General features: G+C 59.1%; 6 protein-coding genes across 6 annotated transcripts; 3 read left to right on the top strand and 3 right to left on the bottom strand.

Moving 5' to 3' along the window:
• Positions 1-247: 247 nt before the first annotated feature.
• On the bottom strand, positions 248-1,951 carry A1Q1_01991 (uncharacterized protein; the record flags this gene model as incomplete). The annotated part of the gene is made up of 1 exon (XM_014324999.1): positions 248-1,951. One exon carries the CDS (start codon positions 1,949-1,951, stop codon positions 248-250), a length of 1,704 nt encoding a protein of 567 aa, XP_014180474.1.
• A 1,360-nt stretch (positions 1,952-3,311) lies between these two features.
• Positions 3,312-4,646, bottom strand: A1Q1_01990 (uncharacterized protein; the record flags this gene model as incomplete). Its single annotated transcript, XM_014324998.1, has 1 exon — positions 3,312-4,646. One exon carries the CDS (start codon positions 4,644-4,646, stop codon positions 3,312-3,314), a length of 1,335 nt encoding a protein of 444 aa, XP_014180473.1.
• A 2,434-nt stretch (positions 4,647-7,080) lies between these two features.
• On the top strand, positions 7,081-7,784 carry A1Q1_01989 (uncharacterized protein; the record flags this gene model as incomplete). Its single annotated transcript, XM_014324997.1, has 5 exons — positions 7,081-7,211; positions 7,258-7,284; positions 7,332-7,443; positions 7,533-7,694; positions 7,749-7,784. The coding sequence occupies 5 exons, from the start codon at positions 7,081-7,083 to the stop codon at positions 7,782-7,784; spliced, it is 468 nt and encodes a 155-aa protein (XP_014180472.1).
• A 376-nt stretch (positions 7,785-8,160) lies between these two features.
• A1Q1_01988 (telomeric template RNA reverse transcriptase) lies at positions 8,161-10,739 on the top strand (the record flags this gene model as incomplete). Its single annotated transcript, XM_014324996.1, has 7 exons — positions 8,161-8,415; positions 8,467-8,771; positions 8,953-9,127; positions 9,218-9,389; positions 9,451-9,515; positions 9,660-10,114; positions 10,286-10,739. The coding sequence occupies 7 exons, from the start codon at positions 8,161-8,163 to the stop codon at positions 10,737-10,739; spliced, it is 1,881 nt and encodes a 626-aa protein (XP_014180471.1).
• Positions 10,740-11,901: 1,162 nt separating this feature from the next.
• A1Q1_01987 (60s ribosomal protein l21-a) lies at positions 11,902-12,975 on the bottom strand (the record flags this gene model as incomplete). The annotated part of the gene is made up of 4 exons (XM_014324995.1): positions 11,902-12,186; positions 12,266-12,297; positions 12,405-12,509; positions 12,915-12,975. The coding sequence occupies 4 exons, from the start codon at positions 12,973-12,975 to the stop codon at positions 11,902-11,904; spliced, it is 483 nt and encodes a 160-aa protein (XP_014180470.1).
• Positions 12,976-14,874: 1,899 nt separating this feature from the next.
• On the top strand, positions 14,875-17,779 carry A1Q1_01986 (uncharacterized protein; the record flags this gene model as incomplete). The annotated part of the gene is made up of 8 exons (XM_014324994.1): positions 14,875-14,984; positions 15,150-15,285; positions 15,336-15,808; positions 15,875-16,137; positions 16,420-16,862; positions 16,905-17,056; positions 17,109-17,393; positions 17,464-17,779. The coding sequence occupies 8 exons, from the start codon at positions 14,875-14,877 to the stop codon at positions 17,777-17,779; spliced, it is 2,178 nt and encodes a 725-aa protein (XP_014180469.1).
• Between the last annotated feature and the right edge of the window lie 1,454 nt (positions 17,780-19,233).

Below are 19,233 nucleotides of genomic sequence, written 5' to 3'. Positions count from 1 at the left end.
GCGCTTCTCTGAAGACGCAGCCGCGTCATGTTGCGTCATGAACTCGTTCCGGCGGTCCGGAAGCTCGGCGGAAGCCTCTCATGAATGGGGGCTGAATGCGGGGTCGTCATGATTGGGGCACTTTGTAAGAGTGGAGATGGTGAGAGGCAAAGTGGGGATGAGGATGTCGCGTGGTAGTCGTGGGGTGCGTGGTACAGGCGAGGTGGTGTATATCGTACAGTCGTGATGTCGTGTGTTGCGGGACAGCTCAGTAGTTGTTGTAGTTGAGGTGGTGGTAGACCCTCTGCTCCTTCTCCCCATCCGGGCTCCGCATAACCTCGGCGCGCATGACCTCCTGCTGCTGCGACCTCCTCCAGCCGATCCTACCCAGGAGTGTATTGGCGCTGGCGGCAGGGCTGAGATGGGCGGGCAGCTGGACTTGCGGTCCAAGCTCTTCAGGCAACTGCGAGCTCGCCGGCCTCGCGGGTCGGACAGGCGCCGGTCTCTGCGTCCTCAGCGTATCCAGCGACTCTCTCGCTGTAAAGCCGGAGTAAGCAGAACTAGCCCGGCGACCAAGCACGCTTTCGTAGAGCGCCTTGATCTCCGGTCCGAGAGGTTTCTCCCCTGGCTGGTCAAGGAGTTTCATGACCGCAGCCTCGAGGTCGGAGTAGTGTTCCTTCTGGTTTGCGCGGAAGAGACCGCGCAGCTCCTGCTCGAGCGCTACGTCGTTCTTGCTTCCCTCCACTAACGCCTGTACCTGTCGCTCGAGAGGGGTCGTGCCGGGTCCGTACGCGTTGTACGTCACATGGATCGCACTGTCGAGGTCCATCTTCTCGCTCGGCGACTGGTTGGGTTTGCTCCGAAGGCTCCGCAGCGAGCGGATACTACGCGCCCCACCGCCAGAGCCAGAAGACGGGAGCACGGGCGGCTTGAAGGACCCCGCGCTGCCGCTGCCGGAGAAGGAGCCGTTGCCTTGGCCATAGTAGCTGTAATCCGGCATAGGGAACGGCGGGAGACTCGGATTCGGGCTCGCAATGCGGGTGGGGTAGTACATGTGCCAGAAGTTGTCGTCGAGGGGCTTGCTACGTTTCTTCTTGCACCGGCGCATCAGCCACCAAATCAGCAGTCCGACCAGGATGATCCCAACGACACCACCGACGACGATGCCGACGACGGCACGCCAGTCGAGCGCCGACTCCTTCTTCGGCAGGAACGACTGGGGTACGCACGCGCTTCCATTCCCGGGCTTCACCTCGAAAGCCTCAGAGGCTATACGGCTCGAGGCGTTTGTCGTCGAGATGGCACCGAGGCGATACAGACCCGGAGGCACGTTGACCTGCCACTGGAGCTCGCCGCCGCCAAACGCCTCGATCAGCGTCATGTTGATGAGTGCGCGGGAATGGAGCCGTCGCCTCTCCTGCGAGGACTGAGTTGGTTGCGGCTCTGAGCTCGCCTCGCCTTCGCCTCCCGGCTGCTCGGCCTGCTGCGAGGCACCCCCGTCGAGCCTCGGCCTGTCCGATGGCTGAGGCTGTGCTTGCGTCTGGGGTGCCTGTGCATCGACGGGTCTGCCGCCGTTCAGTGTCGCTGTCGGCGTCACTCCCGTATCGACGTTGACAGTGGGCGTCGGGGCGCCACTTGTCTGCATCTTGAGCTCGGAGCCGATGGAGTAGGACGCCGTGTCGACGCCAACGGACGACCACTGCGGCACGCCCATGTTGTACACGTAGATGTCCCAGCGCTCTTCCTCGCGCTTGCGCCGGTCGTGGTCGTCGGGGTGCTCGATCTCGGGCGGGGGCGCCGTGTCCGGGTTTCGTGTCGTCTGTGCCGTCTGCAGTTGAGCGTTGTCGGAGCCAGTGGGCGCCGGACCTAGGTGCAGTGTCGCAGTCGCGCACACGGTGTACGTCGGCGAGACGGTCCACTGCAACTGCGCGCTCGCCGTCAGCGCGGTGGCGACTGCGACTAGCCACCGCATGTTCGTTGAGAGGTAGAGTACGATGCCAAGAGGGTCAGAGTGCTCCCATGAACATGAGTCAAGACGGCAGACGGAGCATACGAGGCCGCCGATGCCCGCACCTCGCCGCATGAGCGTGCATGAGCGTGGACGAGAGCCGGAGGAGGGTGAGGTAGGAAGCCTGGCAGGCAGAAGACCAAGGATTACGGTTTGGCGCACATCATGGTTTTGGCGAAAAACGCAAACTCTGCATCCTCCGTAGCCTCCAGACGCCTTGCTGGCTCTGCAGCTCTGTGTCAGCGAGCCAGCTTGTGAAATTAGGCATTAGGCGTTTCCCGCTGAGACGCAACGAAGGGTTGGCGAAGAAGGGATGGTGGTCGTCGTACGCCTGCACCTCTGTTGCTGGAGATCACCCCCGGAGGTGGCTAGGCACGCTCGAAACTCTAATGTCAGTTCGACTCTCACCTTGCGAATGATGTCTCACTCCCACGTTACTCAGTTTGACGTACAGCTGCAGCGTACACTGTACCAGCAAACCCGTCCGTACCCCCTTTTCTGTGCGTTCCTAGGAAGCTGAGGACTCACTTTTCGCTTCCCAGACAGTGTGCGACGACGATGCAGATGTTCTTTTCGCCAGCTCTAACGAGAACAACAAGCGCACCCGAATGCTAATCTGGCAGAAGCAGCGGAGCATTAGCTTTGTGCTTGCTGCTGTACGTGCTCTCGCCTCCCTTGATGGACACCTTGCCATTGAATTGTCAGCTTTTGGGCTCGCTCTAGATGGAACAAGAGGGGTTCGCCGACGTCCACGCACGACAGTGGAGCGATGAAACGCGCCAAGGACATGCCATCCACACCCTTGCAGACGTACATGTCTTTACAACTGATGCATCGTACACGCTTCTTCTACTCGTACACTGTACACTGAGGACGGCAGACTCCGGCTTTGCTTCCCATGAAGCGACGGTCGACACGAGGCACGTAAAACGTCCAGTCCGTACCTCGAAGCACTCCCGTGCCTCTTTTCAGCGTGTCACAGCAAGATGTCACTCGTCACGCTCTCGGATCACCATCGACCGGTTTCCGGGAAAGTTCTCGCCCATGATCGTCCGGAGGCCGGAAGCCAGGGGCCTCGCCCGACCATCGTGGGCCGATGGGAGACAGCCGTTGTCCTCGTGCATCTCGAGAATTGCTGGAACTTTGGTTCAAGCCCATCGTGAGAACATTACTCGAGTTCTCATGACCATAGCCTTGTCCTCTCCAAACCCAATGTCACCAGCTTATCGCTGTCCAGCTGATAAGCTCGGCAGTCTGGTGAGGATAGAGATCCGTGGACTGGGGGCACTAGTTGAGACGCTCCCAAGCTCGTCTAGCTGACCGGCTACCCTCTCGCCTCATGGCAGCCTGGAATGCCTCCCGATCGCTCTTCTTCTGGCTCCGTTGCCGCGCATAAGGCGTAGTGTCCGAGAACGATACCATCTTGGCGTGCGCGGCCTGCTGCTGGGCCAACTTCACGGCGATGCGCGCCTTCTCCTGCGCTGCTAGGTGTGCCAAGCTCGCCTGCTGCGGCGGCGGAGGTCCACGGATCGCGGGGGGCCCTCGCGATCTCGGCGGTGCCGGTTTCGGTGTGCTCTGGAGCTGCGGTAGCCGCAGGGGTTTCGGTACCGGGGCAGAAGTCGCTGGCGCTCCGGGTGCGGGAGGCAGTCTCGTCGGTCCTGACGATGGATCGGAAATGGATGGACCTGAGGGGGGGGGAAGTGCTGAGGGCGGATGGCGGGCCTTGTGGCGTCACGATTCCCGTCCTTTCCAACTGCGCGTAGTCTTTATCATAGATGACAGGTTCGGCCGTCGGGGCGAGTGGCGCTGGCTCGACAATGCTCATCTTCTTCGGGAACATGGCCGCGGTCGGCGACTGGGCAAAGTCCGTGAGCTCGGTGTAATCGTTCGTCCAGGCTTGGTGCGGGTCCATCTGATCTGGTTCCTCGTACTGCTGCTCCGCATACATCGGATCAGAGTACACCCCCTGCGCATAGTCGGCTCCCGCCGGGTCCGGCTCGGCGTACGAAGCAACATAAATCGGGGGCATCTTCCGCCTGCCCTTGCTCTGAGAGTTTGGCGGCGTGAGGATCTCGGGGCTGCTCGAAGCATCGGAAGACGTGGGCGGGTAGGAGGGGCGCTTGGAAAGCTGCGTATCGTGCGTTGGCCGAGGCGGAGGGTAGGATGAACTCGCAGTTATCATGGGGCGCGGGTAGGGCGCGTCCGAGACGCTGCGCCTCGTCATGGGCTTGGAGAGCGTGCACAGCTCGTCACTGTGCTGTCGCCGCTTGTAGTGATAGCCCTTGCTCGGATCGTTCAGTGATGTCGTCGAGCCGCTAAAGTATGCCGCGTCCGGCTGGGCCAGGCTCGTCTTGGATGCGAACGCGCTCGGCGCACTTGCGTCATTTGCGACACTCAACTGGCTCCGCGACGCGTACTGCGAGCCGGGGTTCAGGCTCAACTGCGAACGCGAGGCGTATTGCTGGGACCTCGGGTCGAGACTGAGCTGAGAATGGGAGGCGTAGTGCGGCCCTTGTGGCTGGGGTTGGGGCTTATCGTCCCCGCCGAAGATGTCCGAGATCGCGCGCGTCAGGTCGTGGTACATTGTCGACGGCTGCTGTCCTCCTGCTCGTCCTCGCGGCGCAGAGTTGAACTGAGCTGCCAGCTGGGGCGACTCCATTTGTCCGTACGGGTTGTTCGTGTGCCGGTGCCGAGAGGGCTTGCGCGCGCGGCGTCGCCTAACACACACAACGACGGCGCCGACGACGAAGAGCACAGCAACGACGCCGGCTACTACGCACACGGCGATGATCGTCGTGTTTGCCGAGGGGCCGGACGATCCTTCCTCCTGGGCGAGGGCCATAGGCAGGAGCGCGGGCACCAAGACCCAGCATGGCGTTCGTCTCCTCATTTCCACGGTCTATCGAGCTGCTCGTCAAGTTGGAAGTGAGTGATGTTGCAACAACACCTTGTCAGAGCGACCTGTTGTGAGTCCAGCCTCGAGAGCAAGAGCGACCCCCTTCCTACCGATGGGTCCAAGTCGTGAAGTCACGTCAGCCCCTACATTGCGAGGTGCGCTCGCAAGAAACAAGCTTTCATTTAGAGGCCGGGGGCATCCGTATTGAGGGGAATGAGGAAAAAGAGGCCGGACAGGCACTGAGGAACGATTGTAAGCGAGGGTGTTTTCTTGGGCGCGGCCAGCCCTTGAGAATGGGGTGCGTCGGTATATGGTGGGGCCTCGCTGGCCGGGGTAAGATTGGTTCCACAGGGAGCTGGTGGTACCGGATGGCAGGGCCGGGTCAAACTCGACCTCTGCTCGTCGTCATGCAGGCGTCGCATGTCGCGATGGCAGGGTGAATGGAGGGGTTTCGTGAAAGAAAGGAGACTGGAGCGACGCGCGCAGGCAGCGATGTGACAGGGAGTCCTGACCATGCCCGGCTTGGGCGGCAGGCACCAGGGTCAACGACCAGCACGCGTCCGTACAGTTACGTAACGCATCCCGAGCCCTCAGTTGCATCTGCCAGATGCCCGTGAAACAGCCTCTCACTCTTCGGGCTGGATTGGCTGGAGCGGGCTGGGCATACCGGAATTTGGGTGCATGTGAAAGGCTGACCGCAGGTGAACATGACGCTGCGTTCTTGACACCTGTCAGCTGTCTGGGAAATCTGCAGAGATCAGTCTGCTCGTCAACACAGATCTTGGACATCTTGGGCCGCGCCGTGTACATCTGTCTCCAGAAGACTTGGCGAGATGATAACTCCGCTGGCCAGAAATCCGAGCCCCGACAACGTTCTCCGAGAATTGAGGCCGAAAGGCGGCGAAGGGCCCGACGTTTGGAGTGGGCATATGGGCGAGATGGGCACACGACAGGCTGAAGGTTTTGGCCAGGAAAGGCGAACGTGGCGGCGAGGGGCAGGTCGCAGGGGCTGGAAGGATTGGCTGGATCGTCACTCTGGGCCATCATTAAATTGTCGCGCGTGTCGCATCGACAGGCCTGCCAGGCCCTGGGATCCACCCGATGCGCACAATCACTCAGGCTGTGGAGCGCCGATCCCATCTGCGTTTCGTTGACTGGTACTGATCCAGTTTCGGGTCATCTTCATTACGTGCTGATCAATGCGAAAGTGAGCGACCGGCAGCGAGGCGGGACACTCCGCCGGTCGTCGGAGCGCGCGGCGCCATGCGGTTGCGTTTCAGCCGAGCGCCGAGCATGTGGGCCGCAGCCTCGATCGCGACGCTGTTCGTCTATAAGTCGCGACGAGGAGACGAATGTCCCCGAGCGTCCAACGACCTATGGTAGTGCCGGACAGAGCCTCCGCACGACGCCTTGACAGCGCCATCGCTCACATTCTCGTGTACAATGACGACGTTTGGTGCCGCTGTACCCCCGCGGTATGGGGCAGAGGCCGGGTGCCCCGAGGCATGGAAGCGATGGACATGAGGAAGTGTTCCGACCGAGAGAGCCGCCTATCCGCGCTTCCTGCCCGCGGCCCGCGGATGATGGGCAGAATGACGATGGGAGGCGCAATGACTACCATGCCCGGTGCGACGTGTGTGCTCGTTGCCGTTGGATCTGGAGTCGGCAATGCGGGACAGAATTCTTGCGCGATTGACGGAGGCGCAGCAACGAATGACGCCTGTCTCCGCGCAGTGTTCGCTGTGCAGTGGAGTCGACGACGACGGGGGGGCAATCGGGCCCTATCAAAGGCTTCTTAATATACGCCCTGCCTACGCCTTTACTGCGCCCTCGAGCGAGCATTGCTTCGTGCCGATCCCCTTCGCACGGTCGCCCTCGTCCGGGGAGAGTTTCACTCTGCGTGCTGCGCCGCTTCCCCCGTATGCTCGTCAACACCTCGTTCCACAGAAATTTCGACAGCCAACATGCCCACAGCCCACTTATCTCGACCACAGCATTCACTCTCGCCCGTAGCCAACACACCCTCGACACATGCCCGCCGAACCCGGCCCCAGCAATCCGGGCGACGTACATCGTGTCCATCCGGAGCATGCTTCACACAGCACATCGAGGCGCGACTCACTATGCCCGCTTTAAAGGAAGGCCAACTCCTTATCCATCTCCATCTTCCCTCCGATCGCATCCGGCACAGCCACACATGTCGCCGCCGACGCAGGTTACGTACCGGTCCACCTTTGAGCCCTTCACCACCGATGGTGAGTTAGCAGCCCCTTCGTTGAAGCTGAAAGCAGAGTACATGTACCCTGAGGCGGAGAGCTGGCGCCTGTCGTGAGTTGAGAGTGGTCTTTCGACTGACTCCAGCGAGCTCGAGGAGTTTCAAGTGGACAACCTCATCCTTGAAGTGAGTTAGCATTGGACACCATTGACACCAGGACATCCGGATTGCAGAGACAATGTGAGCTCCGATGCTTGGTCGCAAGCTGATCCCAGGCTAAACCCGACGCTTATGGGCTCTTCACAACACTTTTGGTTCACCACGTTCCTGCCCCGCATTGCCTTCGTAAGTACTCATAAGGGCTGCCAAAGCCTCGAGCTGACCTCAGGAATGGTGCTTCTGGTTTGACCGGTACTTGAAACTTTAGAGTCCAGCTAACTCACAGAAGGGTAACCAGCGAGGAAGTCGACGGACGGCTCGGCCAGCTCATCACCAACATGCTCTACATGTTCCACGTGCACGTCACCGACCCACAAACGGGGAGTCGCTACGCGGTAGGCCAAGAGATCCTTGAGGCTGTGAGGGCTATCCGGGATGTAAGTACTGCTAAAAGCGGAGGGCGAGCTAACACACAGCGCCTGCATCCGCAGACCCGCGCAATCCCGTGGTCAGACGAGCACCCATGATCCATCTTTCACAGCATCGCCATCGACTACATTCAATAGGAGCATAGGTGTCATAGGGAAAATTGCATGTCATAGTTCATTCCAGCTACAGCGTGTCGTCGAGGTGATCACTGATCATGGCCGTCACACAACGTCTCACACATCTCTCAATCTCGATCGCAGCGGCGTGCTCCATGCCACTGGTTGCCTTGTCTGTGCTCGATTGCCACCCGCCTCCACCTCATCGGAACCAAACAAGCGGACAGTCCAGTCACCTCCACCTCCACCTCCACTTGCCTGTCGCCCTCTTCCTCGCTTTGTGTCCAGGTGACTCACGTCCACACCATCCACCATCGACAGCCCCGGTGTCGACTCGCGGCCCGGGGTCGACAAGAGAATGCACCACAAAACACTCTCCGCGTACTATCCTCGCCTGTGCACACTGGAAGAGTACCTCTCGTCATACGAAGGGCTAGTCTACCACTCTGATCCCGAAGGCTACCGCGCTCTTGTAAAGGGCGTGCTGTGTGCTGAACGCCACCACAAGCTGGGTCCTTTCCCTTCCCTCGGACCCGTAGAAGGATCGCAGCAGGAGGCGATCGATAGCCTACTTCGCGCGCTGGGTCACGATGTGCTCGTGCTCGGTAATAGGGTGTGTTGAGCGCAAGCTCGGAACTGCTCTCGTGTGAAGCTAACTGCCCAGGCAAAAGGTTGGAACAACCAGCAGACTCAAGCAGCCCAGGAGACACAGTATGTCGGTGAACCTGCTGATGCACTCCGTGCCCGGCCATGGCGCATCCTGCGCAGCCGGATCGGCGATGCAGGGTTCCGCCATCTCTTTCTCACCGCCAACGTCTTCCTCCCCCTTGGCAACAACTGCTACCTACAACTGAGTGGGCCGCCAATGCACGAGCTCTACAACTCCCGTACTGCAGAGGAAGCTGTCCAGAGAGGGAAGAAGCGCAAACGCGACGAGTCTCCTGCGAAGAAGTCAAAATCGAGCAGAGGGTAAGCTCCATACATCCGCTCACAGCTGATAGCAGCGCCGCCAGTGTGAACCTTCGTAGAGAGCGCATCTTCTACGGCAGGCCACCTCGCACTGCCCGCGGCAAGATTCACTACGGGCTACCGCTAGACCGTGAGTTAAGTTTTCCGCTGCGGAGCTAACGACAGACGTCCTCAATTCCAGGCCCGGACCTGAGAAGCTTCTGGCGGCGATCTTCCCCGACATGATCGACCGCAGGGGCGACCTCAAGGGCAGTGCGGCCAGAGTCACGACTATGAAATCCGCCATGACAGAGTTGCAAACAGACCATGATCGGACGAACTATGGTCTGCTTCTTCACAGAGCACTGAGCCGAACAGTGAGTAGCTGACCCGACATACCAGAGCTGACCGTCAGAAAGACGTCGACCTCGTGAGCTAGATGGGCCTACTGTTGAAGCTGACCACAGAGCGCGTATCCTCCACTGCCTAGGAAGCTCGAGGAGATTGATCAACTACCGTCAAAGGAAACCCTTGAGCCCATCAGCCAAAGCCAAGTATGCCGTTTCACTACTGCCGCGGTCCGTAGCCTTGTCGGCGAAGTGGTCGGCAGTCAGCACAACCTCGACGTGATCTGTCGCAGTGAGCTTATCGTTCGCATCTCCAGCTAATACCAGATGCACGCCGAATTGTCACTGCCAAGATGTTCGAGCCGATATCACTGCACACTGTGATGCAAGACATGCGGGTAAACGACCTGGACTGGCTGTGCGTCGGCGAAGGACGGGTGTCGCCTCAAGAAGCAACCAAACGCCGACAGCTAGCTGAAGCTTTCATCCTTTGGCTGTTTGATGACGCCATTATCCCCCTTCTCCGTGTAAGCTAGAAGGCTTACACCTTAGCTGACAGCAGGCCTGCTTCTATGCGACAGAAACTGCCACGACTCGTTACGAGACGGTTTACTACAACCATGCAGCGTGGATGGCGCATTCGCGGCCGCACCTGCGCTCGCTGGCGAACTCCTTACTCGAGGAGCTGAAGGAGGAGGACGTCGAAGCAGCACTGCGCAGCACGCACGGCGCCAGTGCTGTTCGTTTGATCCCGAAGGCGACCGGTTTCCGCCCGATCGTGAACTTGGGGCGCCGAATTGTGGGTGGAACTCGGGAGGACGTTCTGACCCTCCAGAAAGCAGCTGGCGCAGCTCGCCCACAGAGTGCCAACGAGGCACTAAGAGGTTTGCACGAGATCTTGACGCTCGAGAAGAACCGTCACCGCGCTGAGATGGGCGCCTGTCTATTCGGCACGAACGAGATCTTCGCCCCCGTACAAGCACTGAAACGCGAGTTGACCGAGGACCATGGACGAGTGTAAGCCACGAATATGTCTTCAGCTAACATCAGACCGAAGCTCTACTTTGTCAAGATGGATGTGGCCGCCGCGTTCGACACGATCAAGCAGGACAAGCTGATGGAAGTGATCGGCGAGCTGCTGGAACAGGTTGTGGTCATTTCCCCAGGATGCAACTGACTTCAGGAAAGCGACTACAGCCTCATCGCCTACGTGCTCATGCTTCCGCCAGCAAGCCAGGCATCGCAGAGTACACCGCGGCGGCTCTTCAAGACCCGTGCCGCTGTCGCTGACTCCTCCCTCAGCCAATGGGGCGAACATGCGCGCTCCGTTGCCGAGCCCATGCGTAATGCCGTTCTCGTCGATCTCGTGAGAAGTGGCCTCATGGTGAACGCTAATGCCAGGTCCGACGCAAAAGCACGACGCGCGCTGAATGTCTTGCTCAACTGCGAGCTCACGTTGCTCAGAACGTGTGGCAGCTCGGCAGCAAGCTGTACCGCCAGAAGACAGGCATCCCTCAAGGCTCGAAGATCTCGAGTCTGCTGTGTTCTCTGTTCTATGCTGACCTTGAGCGCAAACACCTCAGCTTTACACAGCGCCGCGGCACGGTGGGTCCTAGCTGATCCTGCCTCCGATATCGCTTAGCTAACGTCAGCGACTTCTTCGGTACATCGATGACTTTCTGCTCATCACATCAGAACTCGCCGTCGCGCGGCGCTTCGTGTCAACCATGTCCCGCGGCTTTCCCGAGTATGGCGCACGGATCTCGCCAGGCAAGACGCTGGCGAACTTCGAGCTCGACGGCGCGACAGATGTCGCTACGCTGAACGAGGGTGGGCGCTGTCTCTTCCCGTACTGCGGGTTCCGGCTGGACACGGCGTCGCTCGATTTCAGCATTGACATCGAGCGGCTCCTTGGCGGTGAGCTTTGAGATGATACTTCCAGCTGACGTCAGACACACGGCAGAGCTTTGCACTGCGCAGCTCTCGACGGCGCGGTGCAGCGTTCGTCGGATGGCTCTCGCGCCAGTTGGAGAACCGCAACCACGTCGCATACGTGAGCTGGGCGCCGTGATACGCAGCTGACACCAGCTCGACACGCAACACAACGCGCAGGACACTGTGCTCACCAACGTCTATGTCAATTTCGCGCAGACCGCGATGAAGATCCCGCACTACTTTGGCCAGCCGCTGGATCGTCACTTCGCGCAGCTGGTGTACCGTAAGTCCCCAGCTAAGTATACTATCCATGTGATGAGCTGACGGCAGGCTGGATCTGCATGGCGATCGAGTACTCGTTCACTTCTGGCCGGGCACGGGTACACCACGCTGCGCGCGGAGACGAGCCCGAACGACACTACGCCACACCCAAGAAGGACTTTACACAGTGAGCTTAGCCAGCCCACGGTGGAAGCTGATAGCAGTATAGCGAAGAGCGCCGTTGCACGAGTGCTTGGGCGGAAGCCTGGGTTCCGCTTCGTCGTAGATCGATTGCAGAGGGACTTGCGCCCGCGACCGAAGCTGCAGTCGGTCATTAACAGGGGGTGGGACTCGGTCAGATCTGCGAAGTATTAGTTGTACCTTGCGATGTAACCATATGCGTTCGAAGAGCGGCACCGGGCCCTGAGTCTGCGTTCAGTTGCGTGCTCCAGAATCCACAGCTGCAGCGTGGCTTCAGCCTGTAGTCAGCCGGCGGTGTGGCGGAAAATCCACTAGTCAGTCGCACGATGCCACAACAGCCTTAATGCGTGTAGAGATCCATCTCTGCAAAGTACAAGTACCCAAGCCAACACCTCTCTGCGCTCCGTTTAGATAGTGGTCTCGTAGGGGAGGGCGGCGAGGGTCTGGGGGGTGTTGTTCTTGGTGGAGACGGTGCGGGCCTCGCGGGGCTGGGCGGGGAGACGCTTGAGGACGACAACCTCGCCCTTGGCCTTGGCCTCCTTCTTGGCGGCGGCGTTCGACTTGACGCGGTCGAGGAACTCCTGACGGCACTTGGAGTGCTTGACGTGCTCGATGCGGACGTTGACGCGCTTCTCCATGTAGCGGCCGTTAACGACCTTGTAGCAGATAACACCGACAGCACGGGGGGCAACCTGTTTTTTGGTCAGTTTCTTCGATCTTTCGATTTCTCCAAGTCGCCCGCATGCATCGAGCACGCTCAAAAAAACGCACGTTGAACACAATTCCGGTTTTGCCATGGTAGACTGAGCGTTAGAACTGCAGAAGAAGAAGAAAGAAGAAGAGGAAACGTGAAGAAGAAGTCCGGAGGTGGTTTGGTGGGTGGTTGGTTGGGTGGTGGGATGATACTCACACTTGTGGGGCATACCCTTCTGCTGGTACGAGTTGGCGACAATGTCGACAATGTCACCGACCTTGTAGGTGGTGAGGTAGACGTTCAGCGAGGGAGCACCGTGCTCTGAGAAGAGTCAGCTGGAATCCTTGTTCAGGACAGCTCGACGAGACAACAAGACGACGGACGTTTCCTCCACCCTGCCACCATCCAGCCACCAAATTCGCTAAACTGCCTGCAAACTGCTATGCACGCATCGTTCCGAACTCTGTGCGCATGCAAGCGAACGCATGCAGCAGAATTCCGGGACAATTTTGTGCGAAGCAAAGCCTGCAGACGAGTCGTCGACGCTCCGATGGTGCTGGTCTTTGGGCCGCTCAGATCTTCAATCCAACTCCCGACGGCCCAACCATCCAACCCTTTCCGTCTTTCCAGCCCTCTCTCTCCTCCTCTACGCATTCCTCGTCATACTGTCCATCGTCTCCGTCCGTCGTCTGTGTCTCGTCGCTGTCTGAAGTCTTCGATACGCACGGCGGAACTGGCGCTTGAACATGTGACGCGTGCGCGCCCTGGTACCGAACGAGTGAGGCATTTTTGGCGGGTTTTCTGGTGTCCTGTCAGCTTCTAGTTGCCTTCGATGTCGTGGTCGATGTTGCCGATGTCGTCGATGTCGAGGGGAGCGCTGAGATCGACGTCGGGGGTGTCACTCACTTGGCTTGAACGGCTAAGAGAACCTCAAAAGCGCACTCTGAGCACAATTCGAGTACCGACCTGCCAGCCAGCGCCAGGGCGCGGGACCACTGAAAGCCTGCAAGCGGCTGCCGTGGGAAAGCTATTTCGATCCAAAAGTCGGACATTAGCCACGTGGCGTCTTAGCGCCGATAGACTCGGCCCGATGTCTCATGGACCCTGAACTGTGTCCACTTGCGAGTTTTGCATGCTTGCGAAGTCTGGACTTCGATCATTTACGCTCGCTTCTGCCTGCATCGCACACACCCAGCTGACACTCGCAATCATGTCTCGATGAGCTGCATGACTCCACCTTGCACTCTATCCTCTTCAGCGACGCTCTGCAGGACTAACTGCGCACCTGCTTACCACCAGCTTTCATTCATCGCTATTGACCTGTCACTACTCCACGCTCCACCACCTGGTCGCTCCGTTGTTCGCCATTGTCACAGTCAGGGCGACACTAGCGATGACCTCGGGCGTTCAGGCTACAATATCAGTCGGGCGCTAGACCTGAGACACCGATCACCAGTTGGTACCAAGCCTCACGCGTCTGACTTTAGATCCCGACGTCATCGCAGGTGACTCAACCTCCATCGCACGCAGCTGCAACGTTCTTATATGTGTCTTCCTCCTCTTATTCTTCACTTCACTCACTCCAGTACCATTCCTCCTTCCTCTCACGTCTCTCGCTTTGATATGCTTCTCATCAGTGCGTATCGAACATCGACCGCGAGCTTCGACTACGTATCCATGTTCACTTCCGCTCCAAGCTCCTAGAGTGTGGTAAGTCGTTGGGTGGCGAGGAAGACACGTTAACTGACCGCCAAGCCTTCCCACACTACATTCTCCCACCCTCCTCGGATAGAAGAGTCCATTCATCCAGCAGCTCTTCGCAACAGGCGCAATACGACCACATCTTCAAGCCCCCCGAGCGTAACGTATTCGATCTTTACCCAGTCTGCAACGAAGACTTTGCGATGGAAGCACTTGCAATGTCCTTGCCCCTCCTTCAGCCTCGGCGGGGCGGCCATCTGCGCAAGCATCAAGAGCCGCTACTATCACCTTATCGGCGACCGGAACTTTGCGCGCGCGTGGATCAAGCTGTGGAACAACTTCGACCGTCTCGACATGACGACCGTCGCGTCGCCTTCCCTCCGGCCGACTTTCGTCAAGGTCTTCGCCGAAGTCGCCACCCATGACGTGCTTCTCTGTTGGAAGCATCGTCTCAACGACTCCTACGACGTTACACAACTGTGCGACCTCGTCATCGGCGGACTTCAGCCTGGTGCCGAAGACATTTTCGTTGCTGCCGCAGGTGGCAACCGCACATACCTTCCCCGGCCACCCTGAAGGGTGGCCTGATGGACGCCTTCAAGTGTCCATGGAGGATTGTGTACTACTAGTTGGCCGAGCCGGTCGACAACATCACTCTGCCGACGATTGGCTACGTCGGTTCAGCCACGATCACTGCTGGGTTCCTCGGGCGGCGAGTCCCGCTTGAGGGGCCACCTCTCTTTCTTCCGAAATGGAAGGTGAGTCACCACCGCACAGTGTGCGACCGCACTGTGTCTGAGCGAGCCGAGGGCCGGTACTGACAAACAGTGAGACACTTTTCCTCTATCGGTGTGCGAACGGCCACCGCTACAAGATCTCCATCCTGGTTCTCTGGGCTACGCCCTTTGACTTCCGCTTGGCCTCTGACGCGGCCATCAAGGAGGAGCGGAGTGAGGTCCACATTGAGTCAGCCCTGGCAACCGCCATGGGCGTCCACAGCGAGCAAGGCTCTCGGACCGTGGTCTTTGACCTTCCCTCCCTTTCTTTCACCCCCGCCAACGTCGCCGACCCGCTGTCGGTCCAGCAAACCGCGGGGTACGTCCAGTAATCCGTTGAAGGACTCACTCGAACACTTTCCCTTCGTGACATGGCCTCCTGTCGCAGTGCCCCTCCCGCTTCCGATGCGCCTCCGACGAACTCGCCAACGCAAAACAGGCTGGCGTGCACGTTTCAGGCTTAGTCCATTTGCTTTGCTTAAAGCGCGCAGGCACAACATGGACTCTTGCTGGTACGATTGACCTGGAGATGGATACCGAGCTTCGACACCTCGAGGGGGGAAGACGGCTCGTGGCAGGCGGAGCAGAAGGAAGGGGATAAGGAAATTCTCGCCATCAAGGTATTTCAAGACCACCTGGTCTCCTCAGCTGACAGCAGGCCGATATCGAGTTCACTGGCGACCTGAGGCCACACAATGAGCTGATGGCCCTGTGGACGGCTTGGCAGCCATTGGCCCCGTCCACCAGCGGCTCTCCCAAGGTCAAGGCTCTCTTCGTCCCCGTTTTCGCCGAGGTGCGCAAGCACGACATTATCGCCTACTGGTACGATCTACTTGGCGACCCTCGTCAAGTCTCCGAGTACTGTGAGGTTGTTGCAGATGGCTTGGAGTCTGGCGCAGAGGAGATCTTCCTGGAGGCGGCCGAGGGAAGGAGAAATTATCCGAGTTTCGATCGGATGAAGGGTTCGTTGATGAGTGCCTTCCTCTTTCCTACATGGATTGTATACTTCCTTCTCGCCGAGCCCGCAGAGGACCCCAGCCTGTCTACTCTGGTGTACGTGGGGTCGGGCACGGCCTCGGCCGGCCAATACACCGGGGGGGAGAGCAGGGCGAGGGGCCACCTGGGCAACTTCCGAAACGGGAGGTGAGTCATGAAAGCTCGGCGTGGTAGGCACAACCTGACTAGCAGTGACACCTTGCTCCTGTACAGGTCTGCAAACGGCAACCTGTACAAGATCTCGATCCTCGTGCTCTGGGCGTCGAACTTCGATCTCCGAACAGCTGCCGACGAAGAGATCAAGCGCCGCAGCCGCGACGTCCATGTGGTCGAGTCTGCACTCGCCACAGCGATGGGCGTCCACTCCGTCGAAGGCAGTCGTACAACTGTCTTTCACCTTGCTCCGGCCTCGGCTAGATTCAAGCCGTGCAACGTGGCCGACCCATTGTCTGCTATGCAGACAATGGCTACGTCCGGTACGAGGTCGCGGGCCCCAGCATACTTCGTCGGTCCGCGACCTAACGAAAGGGCCTGCTGAGGCGTAGCGGCGGACAGATGGAGCTCGGCACGGCTGAGCTCCTGCACTATATGCGTTGCATGGTCCCAGGTAAGTGACACAAGTGCACAACGCTCGGCGCTGACGCGGCAGCCCTCGCGACGCGATTAACTACTTGCGTACCTCGGCGCCTGATCCCCGGCACCACCATTCGCAAGGATGGCTGGCAGTGGTCGCCAGATCATTCGCCTCTCTCACCCAGGGGCAGTAGACCCCGAGGTCTACAGCGCCGTGAGCGCCATCATCCCTGCGCCGGCCACGTCCAGTGCAATCGACCAGGACGTGAAGCTCTTCCGCCTTCTCGTGGTCGAGGCCCTCGAGCTGTCTATGTTCTCGGACCTTTTAGCGCGTGCTATCCGCGCGTCCATCAGACGTGGTCGGCCTGCGGCGGCGACTGATGGCGATCTTCCCTGGGCCCATGACCACTGGTCCACGATCTTCGAGAACGCGGCCAGTGGTCTCCTCCACCCATTCCATGCCCTCAAGGATGGGTGGAAAGAGAGGATCAGCATCTCCACCAGGGAGCAGTTCAGGAGCAAGTCGGGCGGCCGCAAGCTGTCCGACGTCTGCGTCGAGGGCGTGCAAGAACACGGGCCGCCCTATTACGTCACAGTCGGCGAGCTGGTGTCCTTCCTGCGCACCGAGGTGAGCGGGAAGGACAACTGGTCCATCGGAGTCAGGGATTAGCCCGAGTGGGAGACTCTTGGTGTGGATCGTGGCGACGTGGTACAAGTGCCACAGCAATCCCCAGTTCGATACGAGGGCCTTCACAGAGACAAGCTGCATTGGCTGTTGCGAGAACTCCTCCAGGACCACACCATCTACCTCAAAGAGTTCTGGTTAGTCGGACCGTCCTTCTTCTCTGCCCTTTCGAATGTCACCATCACCTAGCAAGGCTTCTAACTCAACATCTGTGCAGCCCATTTCCATGGAGCTGTTCGGCATTCCACAAGTGCTATACTTTTGGAACCTCCGATTCACCCCTTCCAGCACACTCATCCCGAACGCCCCTCCTTTGCTCCTCAGTCCGTCCGACATCGTCATTGGGCTGCTCAAGGCTGCCCCGGGGACCATGAGCTCTCCGCGAACAAGCTCTGGGACTACATCTCAGCCTACTGTTCATCCTTCAGGAGTAACCCCAACGCAGCTAAGTCCTAGGCAGCTTCGCTCGTGGTGGTGTGTTCACCATCCGGACCAGCGGTGGCGAGTGCGTCATCAGGCTACGCAACTCCGCCTCAGCGCACAGCAAGATGGAGCATCTTTTCCCAGGCGAGCAGCCCGTCTACGAGGACCCCGCATTGACCAGGGAGGACTTGATCGTGGAGGCCCTCACTCTCTCCCTGCCTTCCCACATGTTGACGGGGCAGGCCATCAATAGCAGCATGCGTCGCCACTACCCAGAAGATGCCACAGACCGTCGCTTCGCATGCGTCCTCTGCTCTCCCATGAGGGTGGTTGACACTCACCGCGGGAGAAGGATGGCGACATGCCATCCTACGACTGTTTCGGGCGAGTGGCACCACGGCGTTCGAGGATCCAGTGAGCCTCTACTCCTCGACTGATTCGTTAGCAATATGGGAGGATATGCGGCTATAGTCAGCAGCATGCGAGGATATTTGTTAGCCGTAGTTAGCAATATGCGAGGAGAATTGTCAACGACATGTGAGGATATTTTCTTTCTCCGACTGTTGGTTGCTAAGGGCAACGTGCAGTGGCAGATTCAGGCGGAAGGGGAGCGCGCACGCGGCGGGGCGCCTCAACGAGCGTCGCCTCACCGGATGGCTGTACCGATGTGTAAAGCGAGAGGCTGTATCGACATGCAAAAAGAGGGGAGATTGCGGACGTTGTAGATTATCCAACAGCATGCATGGTCTGGTATGGGTGCGATTCAACTCGCAGGTGCCACCCGCATCAAAGCGAAGGACGAGACACTTGAAATTTACGAGATCTGTCAAGACAACATTGACATCAGGCGTTCGGAGTCTTGCGGCCCCTCAAGACTTTGAGCGACGCGCGACGATGAGTCAATACGGTGTCGCTTACACAGTCGAGGCTGCCATTGCAACTGACGGGCTTGGCCTCAGAGGGTGAGAGTGAAGGATGCGTTTCGAGCGATGGCCTGACACTTTTTGGACTCCAAGCAACTGCAGGCTCGGAACCTGATGCCCCCTGTTGCCAGCCGCTTGAGAACATGGGCTCGCCCTATTATCAGGAAAGCACTGCCACAGAGGGCGCTGGACCATGGAGGGTATCACGAGCCTACATCCCAACGCCTCGTGCCTCGTATCGTCAGCCCCGCTCGCTGCGGAGCTCGGTTCGGGAAAGAAAATCTGCCCCTTCAGACGGTGTAAGAAAGACTAAGCCTTCCTGTCGGGAGTGGGGATGGGGGTATATTGAGGCGAAGAGCCTCTAGTGCGTAGTACGCGTGCGAAGGAAGGACTGGCGCCGCCTGCTGCGATCCGAAGTGAACCTACTCGGCTATTGGCCCTCTTACGCGCACGTCCTTCATCGTCCAGACATGGCACGTGCCGGCTGAGGGCTGTTTGACTGGTTCCTCAGACCGGGGTGACCTTCCGCGCTGAATGGCGGGGCAACGTTGTAAAGTCATGGAGCGGAAGAAAGACCGGCGATCGGCGTCAGGAGGTACATAGGTCAGCGCAGCACAACGCCCCGAAGCTCTATGGCTGAGAGCTCGTCGCCCGGAGATGCGTAGACAGACTTGAAAGCGGAATAGAGATGCCCAGTCCGTCTCCTTCTCCGTCCCGGGACGCGTCTGCAAGGGATACGTTTGTAGCGAGGTGGTCGCGTGGCCCGTAGCGGAAGCTGGGGGCCGATGAGCTGCTGACAGATGCCTTCAACGAACTGGACCTTGGTACGAGCGGATCTACTATTTATTGCCACCGAAACTGCCTTGCGGGGCACAATGTCAAGGCCTAATTACGGCTCGAGTAAGTGGGCATTGCATTCGAAGGGCTCCTTCCACATGCGATGGGACTCAACGCTGCCCCCCCCCCCC

Source organism: Trichosporon asahii, assembly GCF_000293215.1.
Source record: "Trichosporon asahii var. asahii CBS 2479 unplaced genomic scaffold scaffold00050, whole genome shotgun sequence".
Taxonomy (NCBI): Eukaryota; Fungi; Basidiomycota; class Tremellomycetes; order Trichosporonales; family Trichosporonaceae; genus Trichosporon; species Trichosporon asahii.
The sequence above is the reverse complement of the archived record's forward strand: the minus strand, read 5'-3'. Positions and strand labels throughout refer to the sequence as shown.